Consider the following 16,153-nt stretch of genomic DNA (forward strand, 5'->3'; position numbering starts at 1 on the left):
CAGGGTTACACGGTTTCCTGTTCCATTTATACACTGACTTGAAGTTAGAAGCTTGCTGTGCGCAAACTGTTGATTGGAGGAAGGTAAGGATTACAAACTGGACCAAAGTCCAAAAGGATATAATAGGTTTGAGCTTTAATTTGCAAATCCATGCGTTCAGTCTAACTGTGGTTTTATAACTAGCTGCATTCTCTATGAGGCATGGAAGTGAGGAAAGTGTGACAGTTGTACTGAACCTCTATCTGATCATCTGATCCAGAGGTTGCAGTCTCAGCTGTTTGTGATTATAATCTGTTAATCGCAGCAGAATCAGGGTGAGCTACATCTGAATGTTTGAAAGAGAGAGATCAAGTTAACCCTTGCCCACCCAGTTGCATTGCTGAATGTTTTTAGAAGATATAACAAAAATCATCTTGTCGTTTAATAATGTCTACCTTCTTTTCATAATCAAGTTTCTTCAGCTCACAGCCCAACTCCACTGGTGAAATCGATGTATCAGACCTTTTTCAATAAGTATAAACAAATGAATTACTATATCACTGCAAGTTTGTTATAAGATTAATCAGAACACTGTTGGGCTTCTGTGTGTAGAGTATCATGACTGTGTTTAGCTGCTGGTGAGCAGGGCGATGGGAAAGGGGAGGGGTGTAAGCCTCCTGCTGGGCAAACAATTCCCACCTCTCCACAATAGCATCGGTACAGAGATAAAATGGACAGCACAACTAAAGCATTTTTTGATAGTAAAACACTGTATACAATTGCCACAATAAAATTATAACATTTAAACCTAGTAGGCTAGGTAAAAAAGAAAAGAGATACTTAAGAAAAACTACAAAAACTTTGAGTGTCTACTTTCATATGAGCCATTAAACACTACTGTGGAGTGTGACAAGATAAATAAATTCAATGCTGAACATGGGCATCTCCAAAACAGGTGCAAATTCCATGGTTTGGCCTCTGGTAAAAAGGGTTTAACACACAAATGTGTCCTAATTACTGTGTGTAGAGGAAAATGTGTGTAGCTGTTTTGCTTGTCTCTGAAAGATGGAGTCCAGGCCACAGGTTCATGCAAGTGTGGTAGATTTAACTCTTCCTATAATAAACAACTCACATCTTCTGGAAACACTTGTTCTGATGTACAAACTCTTTCTGAGCACACAATGTCTCCTCCTCATCACCTTGCCTTTAGGAACAAATATATCATGTTACATCATCAATATGTAATGCATGAAAGCTTGTATTTCTTGTACACTGCTTGCTTTGATACCACCACAGACACTTTGGATTATATTTTTATTTTTAATCTTGATCTGTGTCCAAGAGTGTTTTGCAGTGCCAGAGTAAAACTAAAGAATAATCATGAAAAGATAGTTTAGCTTCAGAAATATCTGATAGAGCCAAAGCATTATGCAGATGCATTATTCTGTCTTAAATAAAGTATTACATTCAGATTTAGTCCATGTATTATTTCTCCCATCAACACTCTTCTCTGGCTTTGACCATGATCCTTTATGCTCCTGTAACTTTTATATTGATCATATTTACTTGATTTCTTATTCCTCTGGTGTAAAGTAAGCCATTCACCTCTGTGTTTTTAAAGAATTGGCTGTTAATTTCATTAACCTTTTGATTAGATACCTTTACTCATTCTTGCACAACACCTAAGTGCCTTGTTTAGAGTTCTTTATTGTTTTGTTTTGTTTTTGTATAGAGACAAGTTCCTTTCTCTTTAAATATATTTTCTTTCGATGATTTGTATTGTGTTTATTTTAAAGGATTTATGTCAATCTGCACGTTTATGTCTACTACTGTAATGCTGCAAATTCCCTCCAGATCAATAAAGCGTATGTTTGTCTGTTATCATAACCTGATTTATTTATTTTTTTTAACTTTTAACTTAGTCAGGTTAAACAGATTAAAACCTGTTCAGGACTACAAAGAAACTAAACTGTTTCTTAATACAAACTGTGTCCTTTGTCTTTAGCAATAGTTGGGAATAGAGCAACTTTATATAATGTATAAAATCCTTGCTCAAGCTGTCTTCTCTGCTTGCACAAGAAAAATGTGCTTTGTTTCCTCCAGAAAAATAAAGCTGTTTTTCACAACTTGTAAGCATAATTTCAGTCTGTATTATACAGTATTCCCATCGGAGACAGGCCTGAGCCCCTTCAAGGCCCTTACCTTACATCTATACTGGGAGTGAGGCACGAATACACCCTGGATGTGTGCTCAGACACACATGCGCACACACACATTCTCGAGAAGAATTTAATGTAGGCAGTCTACCATCCTGTTTTTGGACAGTAGGAGGAAACTGGAGAACCTGGAGGAAACCCACATAGACAAAACTCTAGCCACGACCCCGCTGTACCACCCTACGCATGCTACTGCGCTCAATCCACAAACCTGTTAAAAAAAAGAAGCATTACATTCCTAAAACAGATCATTATACTGATGTGTTTTATATTAATATCTTATGTACAGATGGCTGATTTACAGGAAGAAAACTGACAACCCTATGTGCCTCAAACCTTACACTTTATAGTACCTTTATCTTTTGCCTGTATTTTTAAAAAAAGCATATGCACATGAAAAAGGGGACATTCATGTGCAACAGACATTTCACCATTGTATTGCAGAGCACAGAGCATGCTGATCCTCAGCTGCTGAAGTGGTGCTGCACTGGTGCTTGAACACGATGCTTACTGACCCTTTGACTTGTCCTTTTTTTTTTTAAACAGCAGACACACTCCCACACGACTATTGAAAATACTACAGCACAAGTTGCTGCACAGCTGTCAGTACTGAAGTCTTACACACAGACACACACACACACACACACCTGAGCATCTTTAGTTGGCTGTCTATGAAATGTAAAAGACACTCACAAGGAGACTACAGTCTCTAAAAATGCATGAAACAAATAAATGTCATCATCTGATATCTACAGTGTAACAAAGAGAGCAAATCTTCATGTTCGAAACTGCTCTCATGTAAATAATCAAACAATCAAAAAAAAGGAGACATCACACACTAGCTGTCCGGGTATCCATGTTTTGTGACAAAAATCTGATTTATTTGTACAAGATACAAAAATGTAAACATGGCAAAATAAATAGTTAAAACAAGAATGTATGATTTGGACTCATGCATGATCCCTGCACTTACTGATGCACTTTTTTTTTTGCCACTGGCTGAATTTTCAAGTGCAAAAGCATGATGACAAGAACTAGAATTCAAGTAACAAACGACACCTAATAGACTGAATGATACAAATAGACTATTTTACAAGGTAGTGATAGTTCCCAATTTTACAAAAATGTACACATAGAATATTCACAAATGTCTGATATGCTACTATGCGGTGTAGGTCCACGTACAGGTTCCAGCGTCTGGTCAGTGCCCTGTCAGGGGAAGGCTATGTCACCTCCATGGCCACAGTGGTGTCTGCTAATCCGTTCAGAGCCAGCCTCTCCGGCTCGTGTTTATCCCTGAACAAAACACAACAAATCTCAGAGTGTAATTATGACCACAAACAGCGCTGTGTTTAAACTCGGAGTCACGCCGGGGAGAGAAAATATGAAGCAATGAAAAATCAGAAAGGGGTCTTATTTTGAAGTGACCTAAAAGTCATTGCAATGGGAACACTGCATCAATGCAACACTGATATTACGTTCATAGCTCAGAGTTAATACCAATGCAAAATGCTTCACTGACACAGAAGACTGAGAGCTATGTGCTCAAACACACACACACACACACACACACACACACACACACAAACTGCATCACCGACTTTAAAGCTCACCGCTAATGATGTCATTTAGAAACTATAAAAATCTATCAACAAAATGGTGTTTAATATCTGAACGGAGTGAACGGCTAATGAAGCATTTATCACTACTGAACATGTTTGTGAGTGCTGCAAAGCTTTCATACAGTGAGCCTACTGTTAATGAATGCTTTCCACTAGAAACGTTTATTAAGAAATTTCAATTCATTTAACACACCTGCACCTTCCAAATTTATTTTTTTTTTTACCTGCCGAGTGTGACTTTGGGCACGCGCTCCAGACTGCTGCTGGCCACGCTGGCGAGCTTTAACGTGGGCGACGAGGGGGCGCAGGGTCGTGCGGGAGACACGACACTCACGTGGGGCACAGACTGGGGCACGGCAGGGGGGCGGGCAGAGGACGATGAGCCTGAGGAGACGCTGCTGACTCCGAGTGGAGATGAACAGCTGAACTTACTCTGTCTTGAGCTTCCTGATGAGAAATAAAAACAGAGTTGGTGAAGCGGCTATAGGATATTTCCACACGCTTAGTCAGTGAAATTCAGTTCATATCATAATATGCAAAATAATCAAGTAGTACAAAATAAAATCTTTCCAAAACTGATGTTCATGAGAGAATTTTTTTTTTAAAGCAATGTGCTTATTTACTTGGTGAGTGAATTCCATACAAGTAGCTCACCTGAATTTGTAAGGATGCCGTTGACTCCAGTGCTGTGGGGTTTGAGATCCTTGTTGGAGCCACTGACCACAGCAGAGGCAGCGAAGTGAGCGCTGGCTGAGTCTAATGTCTTGGACAGGCAGCCTGAGGAGGCCGACTTCTACAGGACAGGTAGAGAGACGCGTTAGTGTGTGCTCAAGACAAGCCACTTTTTTTAAGGGAAACAAATCAGATTTGTTATAAATCAGTACAGGAGTCTTTTCAGCAGCTTTTTGTCAACATATATAAAAGTACTTCACAGTGGTTTCTCAACTGCAGAGTTTCAAATCGACCTCATCAGCACATGATAAAGCCCTTCTTAAGCTCAGTCATGTGTTGGGAATGGGGAAATCTCTGTGTGCATGCGCTGGTGTGTAGTGTAGCGCTCTGGTGTATAGTACAGCATGCCGGTGTACAGCGTAGCGCTCTGGTGTATAGTACAGCATGCCGGTGTACAGCGTAGCGCTCTGGTGTATAGTATGGTATAGTGCTTAAGCTCCACATACAGACACGTGTGCGTGGGAATGTTCAGACACAGGAGGGTTCTGCTGCAGGCCTTGCTGCTGGAGCATCTGAGCCAACTGCTGCTGGTGGGACTGAAACTGCTCCTCTGTGATCCCACCTACACAAAGGGAGAGAGTTAAGAGCGGAAATATAAAAGGCCTTATTCACACAAAACCACAACTGCTGCGGGGATTTTGGTATTTAGACATGCAGATCAGAGGCAGGAAACGGTTTTAAAGTCTACATTCACTCAGTGATTTGTATGGAATTTATACATCGACTCTGATTTTTTTCATCCAGGATTTAAAATAAAATTGTACAATTTACCTATTTTTTTTTTTAACTGTACTGTGGTAGAATGAAACAACTACAATCATCACCACTAGATGGCACAAGAGGACTTCTACTAAAACTACTTGTTCATTTTAACTGGCACTGTTATTTAAGAGTTAAAGAAATGGTATTCTTTTATATTTACTCATTCTTCAGTACTAAAGACTCCTCAGTTGGTGCTATTAGTTACTAACCACGTAAACAATAAGATTCATAGACTGTATGGATAGATTCACTGTGATGCAGCATGAATTGTAGAAACAGAAACTAAAATATTGTCTGAAATATTTTGTCCAAAATAAACTGAAAACTGGATTTTCTCTATAGACATGATTTATACATCTAATTCCCTTTCCTCAAAGGACAGATAATGAAATTTCTCCCAAGCCTGTAGACCACTGGAAATCAAAGACCACCCTGGTCTCAAGCTACCAACACTTTAATTAAAAACAAACAAACAAAAAAAAACCTACATCAATAATATCAGAGAATTTTCCTGATGAACTGAATGCAATCTGACAAGCATGTTTACACCTAAACCAAAAGCTCATGGTTGTACATGTTAAAAGAAAAAGCCTGTCTGTAGCCCCACCTAAACTGCTCTTTCTCGTCATTCCTCCTCCTCCTTTCCTGTTGTCCTGAAGAGTGTCCGGTCTGCTCTCTTCCTTTCCGTTTTGGTTGAGGGGTCGCGGGCGGAAGTACCGCCACCTGCAGGCCTGGATGTCATTAAGGAGCTGAGTCAGAGAGCGCTGAGGCTTTGCCCTGGCTGATAGGGGAACGTGTGTGTTCGTCTGTGTGTCCGTGAGCACAGGGAGGGAGTCCGATGGGCTGACCATGTCAGGGTCCAAGTGCCTGAGGACTCGGTCCAGATCTGATGAGGTTCGGTCGAGCAGCACTCTACAGCGGTGTCAGAAAGACGAGGTCAGATTGCAAGCAGAGCACAGATAAAGCACTGAGCACTTCATTAAGCATTTTAATCTCTAATATTAGCAGAGGAAAACAGCCATCTTTAAAAAACTAGTGCTCTGTCAGCATTGTTAAATACAGACTAGGGTCCATGTTGGTCCCTTGTAAACAAAGCCTTCAATCCAGTACTGTTCCAGGCACCCAGGTGATTGTTAGGATATTAAAAATGCTGCTACATTTGTTATGCTTATATCTATGATAAATTTGACAGTCAGTTTCCCCATTTTTGCACAATTATACCATCTTCCAATGCTGATAATTCTGTTCTAGGTACTTTACTTTTTGCCTTGTGCATTTATCATACTGCACTGAAACTTTAATCTTATACCCTGATCCTAGAGGCACAATATTTCATTCCACTGTGTGTAAACTGACTTACTGATGGATGAGAAAAACTTTCCCCTTGTGCATAAATAAAGTTTAAAAGGTATCAGGTGACTGGTGGGTGTAAGAGCAGACAAGCCCACATGAAAAGGTGTGAGGATGAGGATGAGGATGAGGGCTACCTGCCGCCGCGGCCCAGGCGTCTGCGTGTCACTCCTATGCAGCGGCGTGGCACAGACAGAGCTGTGAGGGAGTTTCTCTGACACAGGGCATCGATGCCATCCAGACGTGGCACAGGAGTGCAGCTCTTATCCATGAGGGGCTACACACAGACACGGGGTGAGGTGTAAAGACACTCGTTTCACTCATGTGGCATTTGTGTGTGTGTTAATGCTTGCTTGAACGTTTATTTAAATCCTCTCTCATAAAGCATGCTTGTGTGTCAGAAAGTAACTATATAATGCAAAGGCTTTATTATTAAAGCTTTATTAAAATGAGCATGAGACTCACCGCAAGGTAATGGCAACCAGCTCTACGTCTGAAAACAAAGCCTCCGTCCGGGTCGTTCTCCTCATCCGGCTCAGATGATGGAGACTGGTAAAGAAAAAACAGCAGATTGTCTGTATTTAAGTTTATTGCCATACCAGCTTCAATGACTATTTCATGGCAAATAAAGATATTAATCAAAGATTTAATAAAATTCAGCTTATTAAAAAAAAAATCAAACATTTCTGTGAAAAATGACAACTCTATAAAAGATATTTAAAATTTACTTGTGATAAAAATTGGAAAAGATTTTCTTGGGTTCATCTTACAAAACAAGTCTTTCAAAGTTTGTCCTGATAAAAGGTGCTGTCTCACGACATTAAAAACAGAGCCGTTACCTTTACAGTCATGGTTAACTTCACAGCAGCACCACCACTAGTTTTGTTTTTTTTTTTAAGCTGTCAGTCAAGTCCAATTGAACAAAATTGTCAAAACTGTGCAGCACACCAATCAGAACGATGAGTGAAATGCTTAACGTAAGTGTCTGTGCATCAAGTGTGTGCTTATGACTGGTCCAGAGTCAGCATGACTGCTTACCAGCGGGTTTTCCTCCTCCCCGGAGCTGTGAAAGTCGTACTGTTTGATGTCGGCCTTGGTGATGGTGTGTTGGCGCAGCGGCTCCAGCTTGGGTCTGGGCGTGTACTTTTTATGCTCCCGGACAATGTCAAACTGAGGCTCAATCTTGACTGGAAAGTGGGGCGGATGGTGCTTAGGCACAGACTTGTGGGTCTAAAGATAAAGGAGTGAGAAGTGAGTACCCTTAAATACTCACGACAGGCTGCTAGTCCACAGACGTTAGGTATTATTGTCAGGCTAATGGAAATTTTTAATGTGTTTCTGTGTTCATAATTAATGCAGCTAATGTAATGCCTCTTCAATCCAAAAGTATTAGTGAAGCTCTAATGATTGGTGCTTTATTAAACATTAAACAGGTTATAGTACGTGGTAAGCAATAACGCACTTCAGGGCATGCTGTTATCGGAAAATAATCAGTGAAGGGGCAGTGTGATGCAACTGATGACTTACTGTTAGACTCTGAAGTCCTTTTTTTTTTAACCTCTTAAACCACAGCAATTTTCCAACAATTCAAAGTCTTACTTATTAAAGAATGACATGCAGCTGGAGGTTATTGTCAGAGCTGCCGTTATAGAAAATTAATCAACAATCGACAATTGAACAGCGCTGTGATATTTTTCCTACAGTGCTGCCATTATTGCTTTCCACTGTCCGGAGTCAAGAGTGCTTCCCAAGACAGAAATGAGACTTCACCTTAATTTTGTTTTCTGCTTTATGCCTGTTCCCATTGGGTAGACATATTGGAGCTGGGTAGACTGTTTTGTCTGCCAGTGGTGCTGAGACCTCATTTAAAACGTCTCCGGAGAAATCGCTCATTTGGTACCTGCGAAAGCAATAGCAAGTCAGCCACTTGTTCAGAAACACAACACTGTTTTGGTGAGTAATAACAAGCTGAATCCTCAGGGTTTAAATTAAGCTTTGTTTCTTTTGTCTCTTTTCTCAGCTGATATACACAAACTTGGGTTCAAATACTTTTTTTTTTTTTTTTTTTGTGCATACCTCTTCTCCACCACCTCCAGTGTGAGGTGCAGCAGCTCTCTCTTGCTCTTTTCCCTCTTCTTAACCATCTCTAGGATGGTGATGGCTCGGCTGAACTCCCGTCTCAGCTTCAGCATCTTTTCGTACGATGCCTCATCATTTTTACGATTCTGCAGGCAGAAAGTCGACTCAGTCGTCATAAGTCTCTGCCTAAAACCTAATACAAGCAGGACGCTCCTAAACCTCTGCATGCTCTTACGCTACAGATCTCCTCCTGTGGTTTTCCTTTCCAGAATGATGGTCTGAATAATTTTCCATGTTTTCGATGTTCAATCTTATTTCTATTTCTAAAGGTAACTGTCCGTATCATGACGTAAGAAAAGACTAAACATTAATTTGGAGGTTGTGTCAATGGCTAATGGATTTCAATCGTAGTCTTTTAAGTGTGTTTGTTTTACTTTTTCTGAATTTCCATACTTTTCCAAGTCTTATAAACGAGTGCTTTTGCAGACCTGCATGAAAGTGGAAGGAGATCCCACTGGACAAAAACCACTCGGAAGGAAACGTTATTGTTCAGAGTCTGAGGTTACCTTCCTCGTCTGCATCTTCTCCGTGCGCCGGCGGAAAGCCACGTAGGAGTCATTGTTGGTGGAGCCGTCACGCTTCTCCTGCCTGATCTGCGGGATGAGCGAAGGCCCGCGGCAGTTCTTCCTCTTCCTCACCCAGTAGTCGTACACGGACTTGAGCAGGTAGTCGTCTTCGTTCAGCAGCAGCTTGGCCTCCTGCAGAGTCACCAGCTACAAAATGCAGGCACAGACAAGGCCAGTGTAAAAAATTATTAATGTTTCGGACACTTAAACAGATTGATTCAACTATCCTGATAAATGAGTCAATTGGTGTGTAAATTACCAATTCTTGCATCTCAACAGTGCAAGAACTGAGTGCAGAATTTCTTGTTTTTCACTGCAAAACATTTTTTTAGCAAGTGGAAGTATCTTCAATGTAGTTAAATATATCTAGTACTTCCTATTATAAGATAATAATAAACCAAATATATGATTATTAAACCTATTTCTAGACATTTTTACTAATTTCAAGCTTAAAGTTGTTTTATTTTATTGCCATAAAAATTTGATTCTTTCTAGAAATAAAAATGTATCTATTTCAAGCTTACACTGAGTAAAAATGTCTAGAAATAGATTTTATGAACTATAATTAATATTTGGTCTACTGTAATCTTGTAATAGGAAATGTTACCTAAATCTGACTATAATTAAGACATTTCCACTTACTAAGATGTAATAGATGTAATTTTTCTGCAGTGTTTGTGTAAGATGCACAGCACAAAGTGTAAAAGGTGTTGTATAAAGTGTGTTTTGTTACCTGGTTAGTGCTGGCTTTCTCCAGCCGGTCCACCATGATCTCGAACTGCAGCGGTTTAAGCTCCATCTTGCGGTTGAGTCGATTGAGCAACGTCTCATCCTCCGAGTCCATGTCATAGTCCGGCTGCTCGCTGTCCAGCCCGAATGCTGGTGGATGCAGAGATTTAAAAAAAAAAATATCAACCACTAAATGACTTCAGACCAGACTCAAGTTCACTGAAGTGATTAAAAAAAAAAGCCATGGTCAATTACGCACATGTGGAACCAAAGGGCCCCAAAATACAGTACAGTGCAGAAGTCTTAGGCACATGCAAAGGAATGCTGTAGAGCAAAGATGCCTTCAAAAATAATGAAACTAAATGTTTCTACATTAAAAAAAATATTATAAAGAGCAGTAAACAGTAATAAATGAAACAAAGTCAATATTTGGTGTGACGATCCTTTGCTTTAAAAAAAAAAAAAAATAGTAGTCTCAGGTAGTGTGTGTGCAGTTTTATAAGGAAATGAGCTGTAAGTGTTACTGAGCATCTTGCAGAAGCAGCCTCAGTTCTTCTGGAGACTTTGACTGTCACACTTGCTTCTTATTTCTGCAGCAAAACCCAGCAGCCTTCATTCTGTTTTTTTGTCTGAAAAGTGTCTCTTATGTAATCTGCTACTTTCTTTACTGACACACAAACATTGTTCTGTAACATTTAATTTTGTGCTGGAAAACTAATGTTTGGAATCTAAAATGTTTTTGTACTGAATCAATAATGTAGAAGTCAGAAAATAAAAATCTATAACAAAGTTTGTACTAAAAAAAAAATAGGGTGCCTAAGACTTTTGCACAGTACTTTATATTTCCCGTAACATTCACACATGGTTTGTTCTCACTAGAAGCAGCATAGCAAAGAAAAGAAAGCTGAGAATCAGGGACTCACGCTGGATGTGGATGAGCTGTTTGGGCTGACGGAAGTCTTCTTTGTACAGACGGTCGTAGTAGTTGATGCAGCCTCGGGCCTCGGGCACCGGGATGACCATGCCCTCCTTCTTCTCCCTGAACACCTGCTGGGCACAGATGGCTCGCTGGAGATGGTGCTCCTGTGGGAGAACAGTTTCCATGTTAAATAAAGATCTTAAATGGCATCGATGATTTGGTGAAATTGTTCTTAGATAAGAAATCGATTCTAAATTGAAAAGTAAATCAGACAAATGAATTTTAAACAACAAGAGGTGCTGTGTGTTTGGCTTCATAGACTTTCCTTCATAAAATCGTCAAATGGTGCGTGTTAAAATATTAACACGAGTCTTTGTAATACACCGTCGTCTCCAGATCGGGTCTGAGGACGGAGAGGATTACGGCAAAACTACGCCTTCTTAATTCTGGTTGATTTTGCTTTTATGTTTTGAACTCATCTTATCTTGTTCATTTCATTTTTGTCTTGAAAATTGTCAGCTTTTTTTTTTTTGGTATATAAATTGTAAAAGAGGGGTACTTGCGTATTTATCCAGAAACCATGGAGGATGTAAACTTCACACTAAACTGCATACTGATCATGTGGTGTAATTCAGAAATACTGGAATGTACGAGAACATTTATTTATTTATTTATTTATTTTTTTGAAAAGCCTCACTCTGCTGATCTCCATCATGAAATGTCAAGGTGATTTTGCATTTATATTTAGCTCAGGTGAAAAGCTGCCAGCAGGGAATCGATGCTAAGGCTCTATAGACATTACATAATTTGCGTTGGTGTGATGCAATGTAATGAACAGAACGATTAAGGTCCAAACACTCATTACCGGTTTATTGCATGTTACAATTAAACCATGTTATTGGCACCGAGCGGCTCGGCTAATTTCAGCACTGAGAGTTTATTATTCAGTTCAGCCCATTTAAACATTCACTAAACATTCATTACCATTATTAAATGTCTATTATAAAAAAAAAAAAAAAAGGACAGAGACCAGCCGTGTAAACTCAAGCTGATGAAAACCGATGCAACGTCTGACCTACAGTATAGTCACCTTCCATTAACAGCAACCCCACAGCCATTGTGTTAAAGTGTTAGATAGGAGAGATTCTTAGTAACGGTTGTTGAGAAAACACAAAAGAACACGTCATTTGGGGCAGCGCATCATGAACTTAAAGATTACAGTGTCGTTTTAAGAAGCGAGCTATAACATGAAAGAAACAATAGTATATTTCTTGGGAAATTTCGGCTTGTTTTCCTTAACAACTGCATGTCACAGATATTATTAGCACCACACAAGGGTCTGAAATGAAGAACCCTGGAAACCGGATTAAAGCACCACCTGGCACTTGGGTCTGTTTTCTGATATACGTAAGATTTCAAAGTTCGTACGCAGCATTACGCATTGCGCCGTTCTCACTTGTGTTCGCTTGTGGTTGGTGGAACGTTCTTGTATAACGTCACGCTCGGGTGGCACAGCCAATCAGAAGGAAGGTGTTTCATGGTAACGCAGTGGCACCTCTGCCTGCACTTTCATTTCCTTTTCAGCGCTGCAGGAATTGTATGGCCCAACAACATGGTGAACCACAGCTTCACAAATCCGCCTCTGTTTCTACCACAAACAGCACTTCCTGAGTCTGAGAAACGCTCGTGAGACTAGTGTCCTGATGCTGGCTGTGCACTCGGGGGGGTTTAAAAGCTGTTTTCTGAGCTGAGGAACGTGGATGTGCCTGATGTTCACGCAGCACACTGCTGAAGTTATTTACAAATCGCACATCAGGGGTATCTTCACTTCTACACACCATGTTTGATCTGATCTGATCATATCTGAGTTACATATTGTGTGTGTAGCTCTGCTAATATGCACAGTGCATCTAAAGGAAAGTCGGCAAGCTTGATACGATTGTCTTGAGGTTTAAAAAAAAAAAAGCAGTATTCTGTATAATTCCAGAGGAAATGATGGGATCTGTCCTGTAACGCACAAGTTTCCTTCCCTGGTTTTGAAGTACACACCTGTCCTGCACATTTTAGCGTATTCCCTGCTCTAAGACACCTGAGATCTTCGATATCAGCTAATTAACAGCTCTTCCTGAGCTCATGTGTGTGTTTTGGACCCAGAAAAACACCAGGACTAGGTTTAAAATCACTTAGTTATGCACCTCAGGCATCTCATGCATATGAAAGGAGCCACAAATACAACATGTTCCTCAAATTTCCTGTGGAATCCTGTGAAGTTGAACTGTACAGCCTGTACAGGCTGAATCCCAAATGGATCCCTATTACAGATGTAGTGCACTCAGTAGGGAGCACTACACACTTTAATCAGAGCACTAGCACAGGGAGGAGGAAGTGGTTTGGGGTGCAGCTCTGAGACTGAGACATAAACTTTATATTAGTTATTTTATTTTAACAAAATCATTCATATTTACACAGTCAATTTAAAAAAAAAGAGCTATCCAGAAAGTTAGCTAATATTAATCAAATTTTAATTTAATAAAAAGCTATTTGTTAAATAAATTCTGCTACTGAAGAGGAAGAAGAGACAAAAGCGGTGTTTTTATTTAAAAAAAAAAAAAAAAAGCTAGTTATTAGTTCGTTAGAAGCAACAATATCGAGTTTTAACATCAATGGAAGTGGAAACACTTTCTTTAAAAATAAAATATTTTAAAAAATAGTCTAAAAGTGTGCCGGGATAAATTTACTTCACACACTACTTTGACAGTTAGCATGTAGTGTGTGTGTGTGTGTGTGTGTGTGTGTGTTGTTGTTGCTAGCCGGTATCGGCGCCTGTCGTACTCAGGACGTGACGTAGTTTGCGTCAATTACGTCGTACGTCACAGCGCAGCGTACTTACGCCGTTTGCGTACGCCGTGGCCGTAACGTCTTACGCGATTTGCGTGTACAGGGCGAAGGGGAAGGCTGTTTACACTCCGCACTTTGCGTAAACGTGAATCGTGAATCCCAGCCGCCCGCTACACACCTGAACCTGATTAAAATAAATTAGCTTTTACAAAAACACACACAACCCTTCACATACCGATTCCTCTTCTTTCTCCATCCCGGTGGGCATCTGCGGGACCGCGCGGCTGATGGACACGCAGTCGTTTAGGTCCGGGATGTCTCCGTTACAGTAAACGGGAAGAGGTTTGGCGGCGTCTAGCGCTCGCGCTCGGAACGAGAGTTTACTCATTGTTTTCGCCCCTTTAGAAGGGAAAAAAAAACCACACCAGTGAACGCGGAACCAAGTCTGAACTAAAGCGAATATTCGCGCAGATTCACCGCCGAGGCGACTTTTCTCTGGTCGGTCGCGTTCATCGAGTCCGTGTCGGTGGCCGTGCGGCTGTGAAACCCATTACTGACGCGTTTACAGCGACGCCGAACCCGCTTTTCTCCGCCGCTCCGCTCTCGGAGCCGCCGCAAACATGGCGGACATTAACCCAGAGACAGCGGCTCACACAGCAATCCCGACAGCCACCGCGCGCGCGACGCGCACACACACACGCACTCACACACACACGCGCGCGCACGCAAGACGGGAGCCGCAATGCTGCGCGCGCACCTCGAGCATGCAACATGCAAACCGAGAAATGTTCCCGAGCCTGTGTGTCTGGGTCTTTACTCATCATGCAAACCCTCAGCAAGAGGAGAGAAATGACTGCATGTGTCTGAGATGAGTCAGAAGCATGGCCTTGTCCCTCACACACGAGACTTTCACACGCACACCCGGGGTTGTTTGTTTGTTTGTGTTTGTTTGTTTGCCCACATTTAGTTCTCACACTCACCAGATTTCTTTCTCTTGTTATTTATTTTCTCTAGCAGCTCTTGGGGATGATGTTTCTTACATTAGAAAGTGTTTGGCCTGAACGAGTTCATCACACACATGATGTTATTTATGGGATGATGATGATGATGATGATGGAGGACAAGAATTCTGAACTCTGGTTGCAAATATTGTTTGTTGTTTTATTAACTGCAAAAGTTTTCATTCACAAAGTAAGGTTTTTAAAAACTATTCCTTTATTTATTTATTTAGTTAGTTAAAATCATAAGGAGCTCATTTTCACATCCTTACAATATATAAGAAAAATTTAGTAAAAATGACTAAATCACCCCAGCCTATTTTTTATATATATATATACACACACACACACTGTCCATATTCATGCAGTTATCTAATCAGCACAATACATATCATATATGTTCACAATATGCATATAATACAAGGTATCATGCAGAGACAGGTCAAGAGCTTCAGTTAATGTTCACACCAAACATCAGAATGAGGAAAAAGCGTGAGCTCTAAGACTTTAACTGTGGCATGGCTGTTGGTACCGGATGTGCTGGTTTGAGTGTTTCATGAACTGCTTATGCTAGATGGAGTATTTCAGAAACTGCTGCTCTCCTGGGACACAACAGTCTCTAGAGTTTTACACAGACTGGTGCAAAAAACAAAAAAACATCCTGTGAGCGACATTTCTGTGGATGGAAATGCCTTGTTGATGAGAGAGGTCAGAGGAAAATGGACAGATTGGTTCAAGCTGCCAGAAAGGACATAGTAACTCCTATAATCACTCTTTACCACCGTGGTGAGCAGAAAAGCATCTCAGCATAAACAAAACATCGAACCTTGAGGTGGATGAGCTACAACAGCAGAACACCACATCACGTTCCACTCCTGTCAGCCAAGAACAGGAGTCTGAGGCTGTCATGGGCAGAAGCTCACCCAAACTCACCCAAATATTGTGACGCTTCACAACTAAATACCACAAATGCCAAACAAGATCTTCGACTTGTATATTTACATTTATGAATGTGAAACTTTGCTAATAAAATGATTAACAATATTCATTTGTATTATCCTTTACAAATTTGGAATAAACCAAATATCACATTTTCAAGAGAATTTGGAGTCAATGTGTTTATGGTGAGATCTCAGATCATTATCAAAGTGTTAGAGAAGGAGCAAGTCTAGAATAAATGAAACATCTTAAATGTACACTCACGTGTTTTTCACATGTAATCACACGTTATTCAACAGGATCATGTGAAATGTGTTTTTTCGTAAGGGATTGTGTCATGCGGATGTGGCCATTTTTATTTTCA

General features: G+C 40.4%; 1 protein-coding gene across 1 annotated transcript; it reads right to left on the bottom strand.

Moving 5' to 3' along the window:
- Window positions 1-3,040: 3,040 nt before the first annotated feature.
- Window positions 3,041-14,587, bottom strand: epc2 (enhancer of polycomb homolog 2 (Drosophila)). The gene is made up of 14 exons (XM_026928459.3): window positions 14,088-14,587; window positions 11,019-11,178; window positions 10,100-10,245; window positions 9,307-9,513; window positions 8,738-8,886; window positions 8,432-8,561; window positions 7,700-7,891; window positions 7,127-7,210; window positions 6,799-6,938; window positions 5,919-6,223; window positions 4,996-5,111; window positions 4,472-4,610; window positions 4,042-4,264; window positions 3,041-3,491 (listed from the first exon to the last, which is right to left on the bottom strand). Exons 1-14 carry the CDS (start codon window positions 14,238-14,240, stop codon window positions 3,419-3,421), a joined length of 2,217 nt encoding a protein of 738 aa, XP_026784260.1. The 5' UTR covers window positions 14,241-14,587; the 3' UTR covers window positions 3,041-3,418.
- Window positions 14,588-16,153: the final 1,566 nt, after the last annotated feature.

This window comes from Pangasianodon hypophthalmus, chromosome 5 (assembly GCF_027358585.1).
Source record: "Pangasianodon hypophthalmus isolate fPanHyp1 chromosome 5, fPanHyp1.pri, whole genome shotgun sequence".
NCBI classification, from domain to species: Eukaryota; Metazoa; Chordata; class Actinopteri; order Siluriformes; family Pangasiidae; genus Pangasianodon; species Pangasianodon hypophthalmus.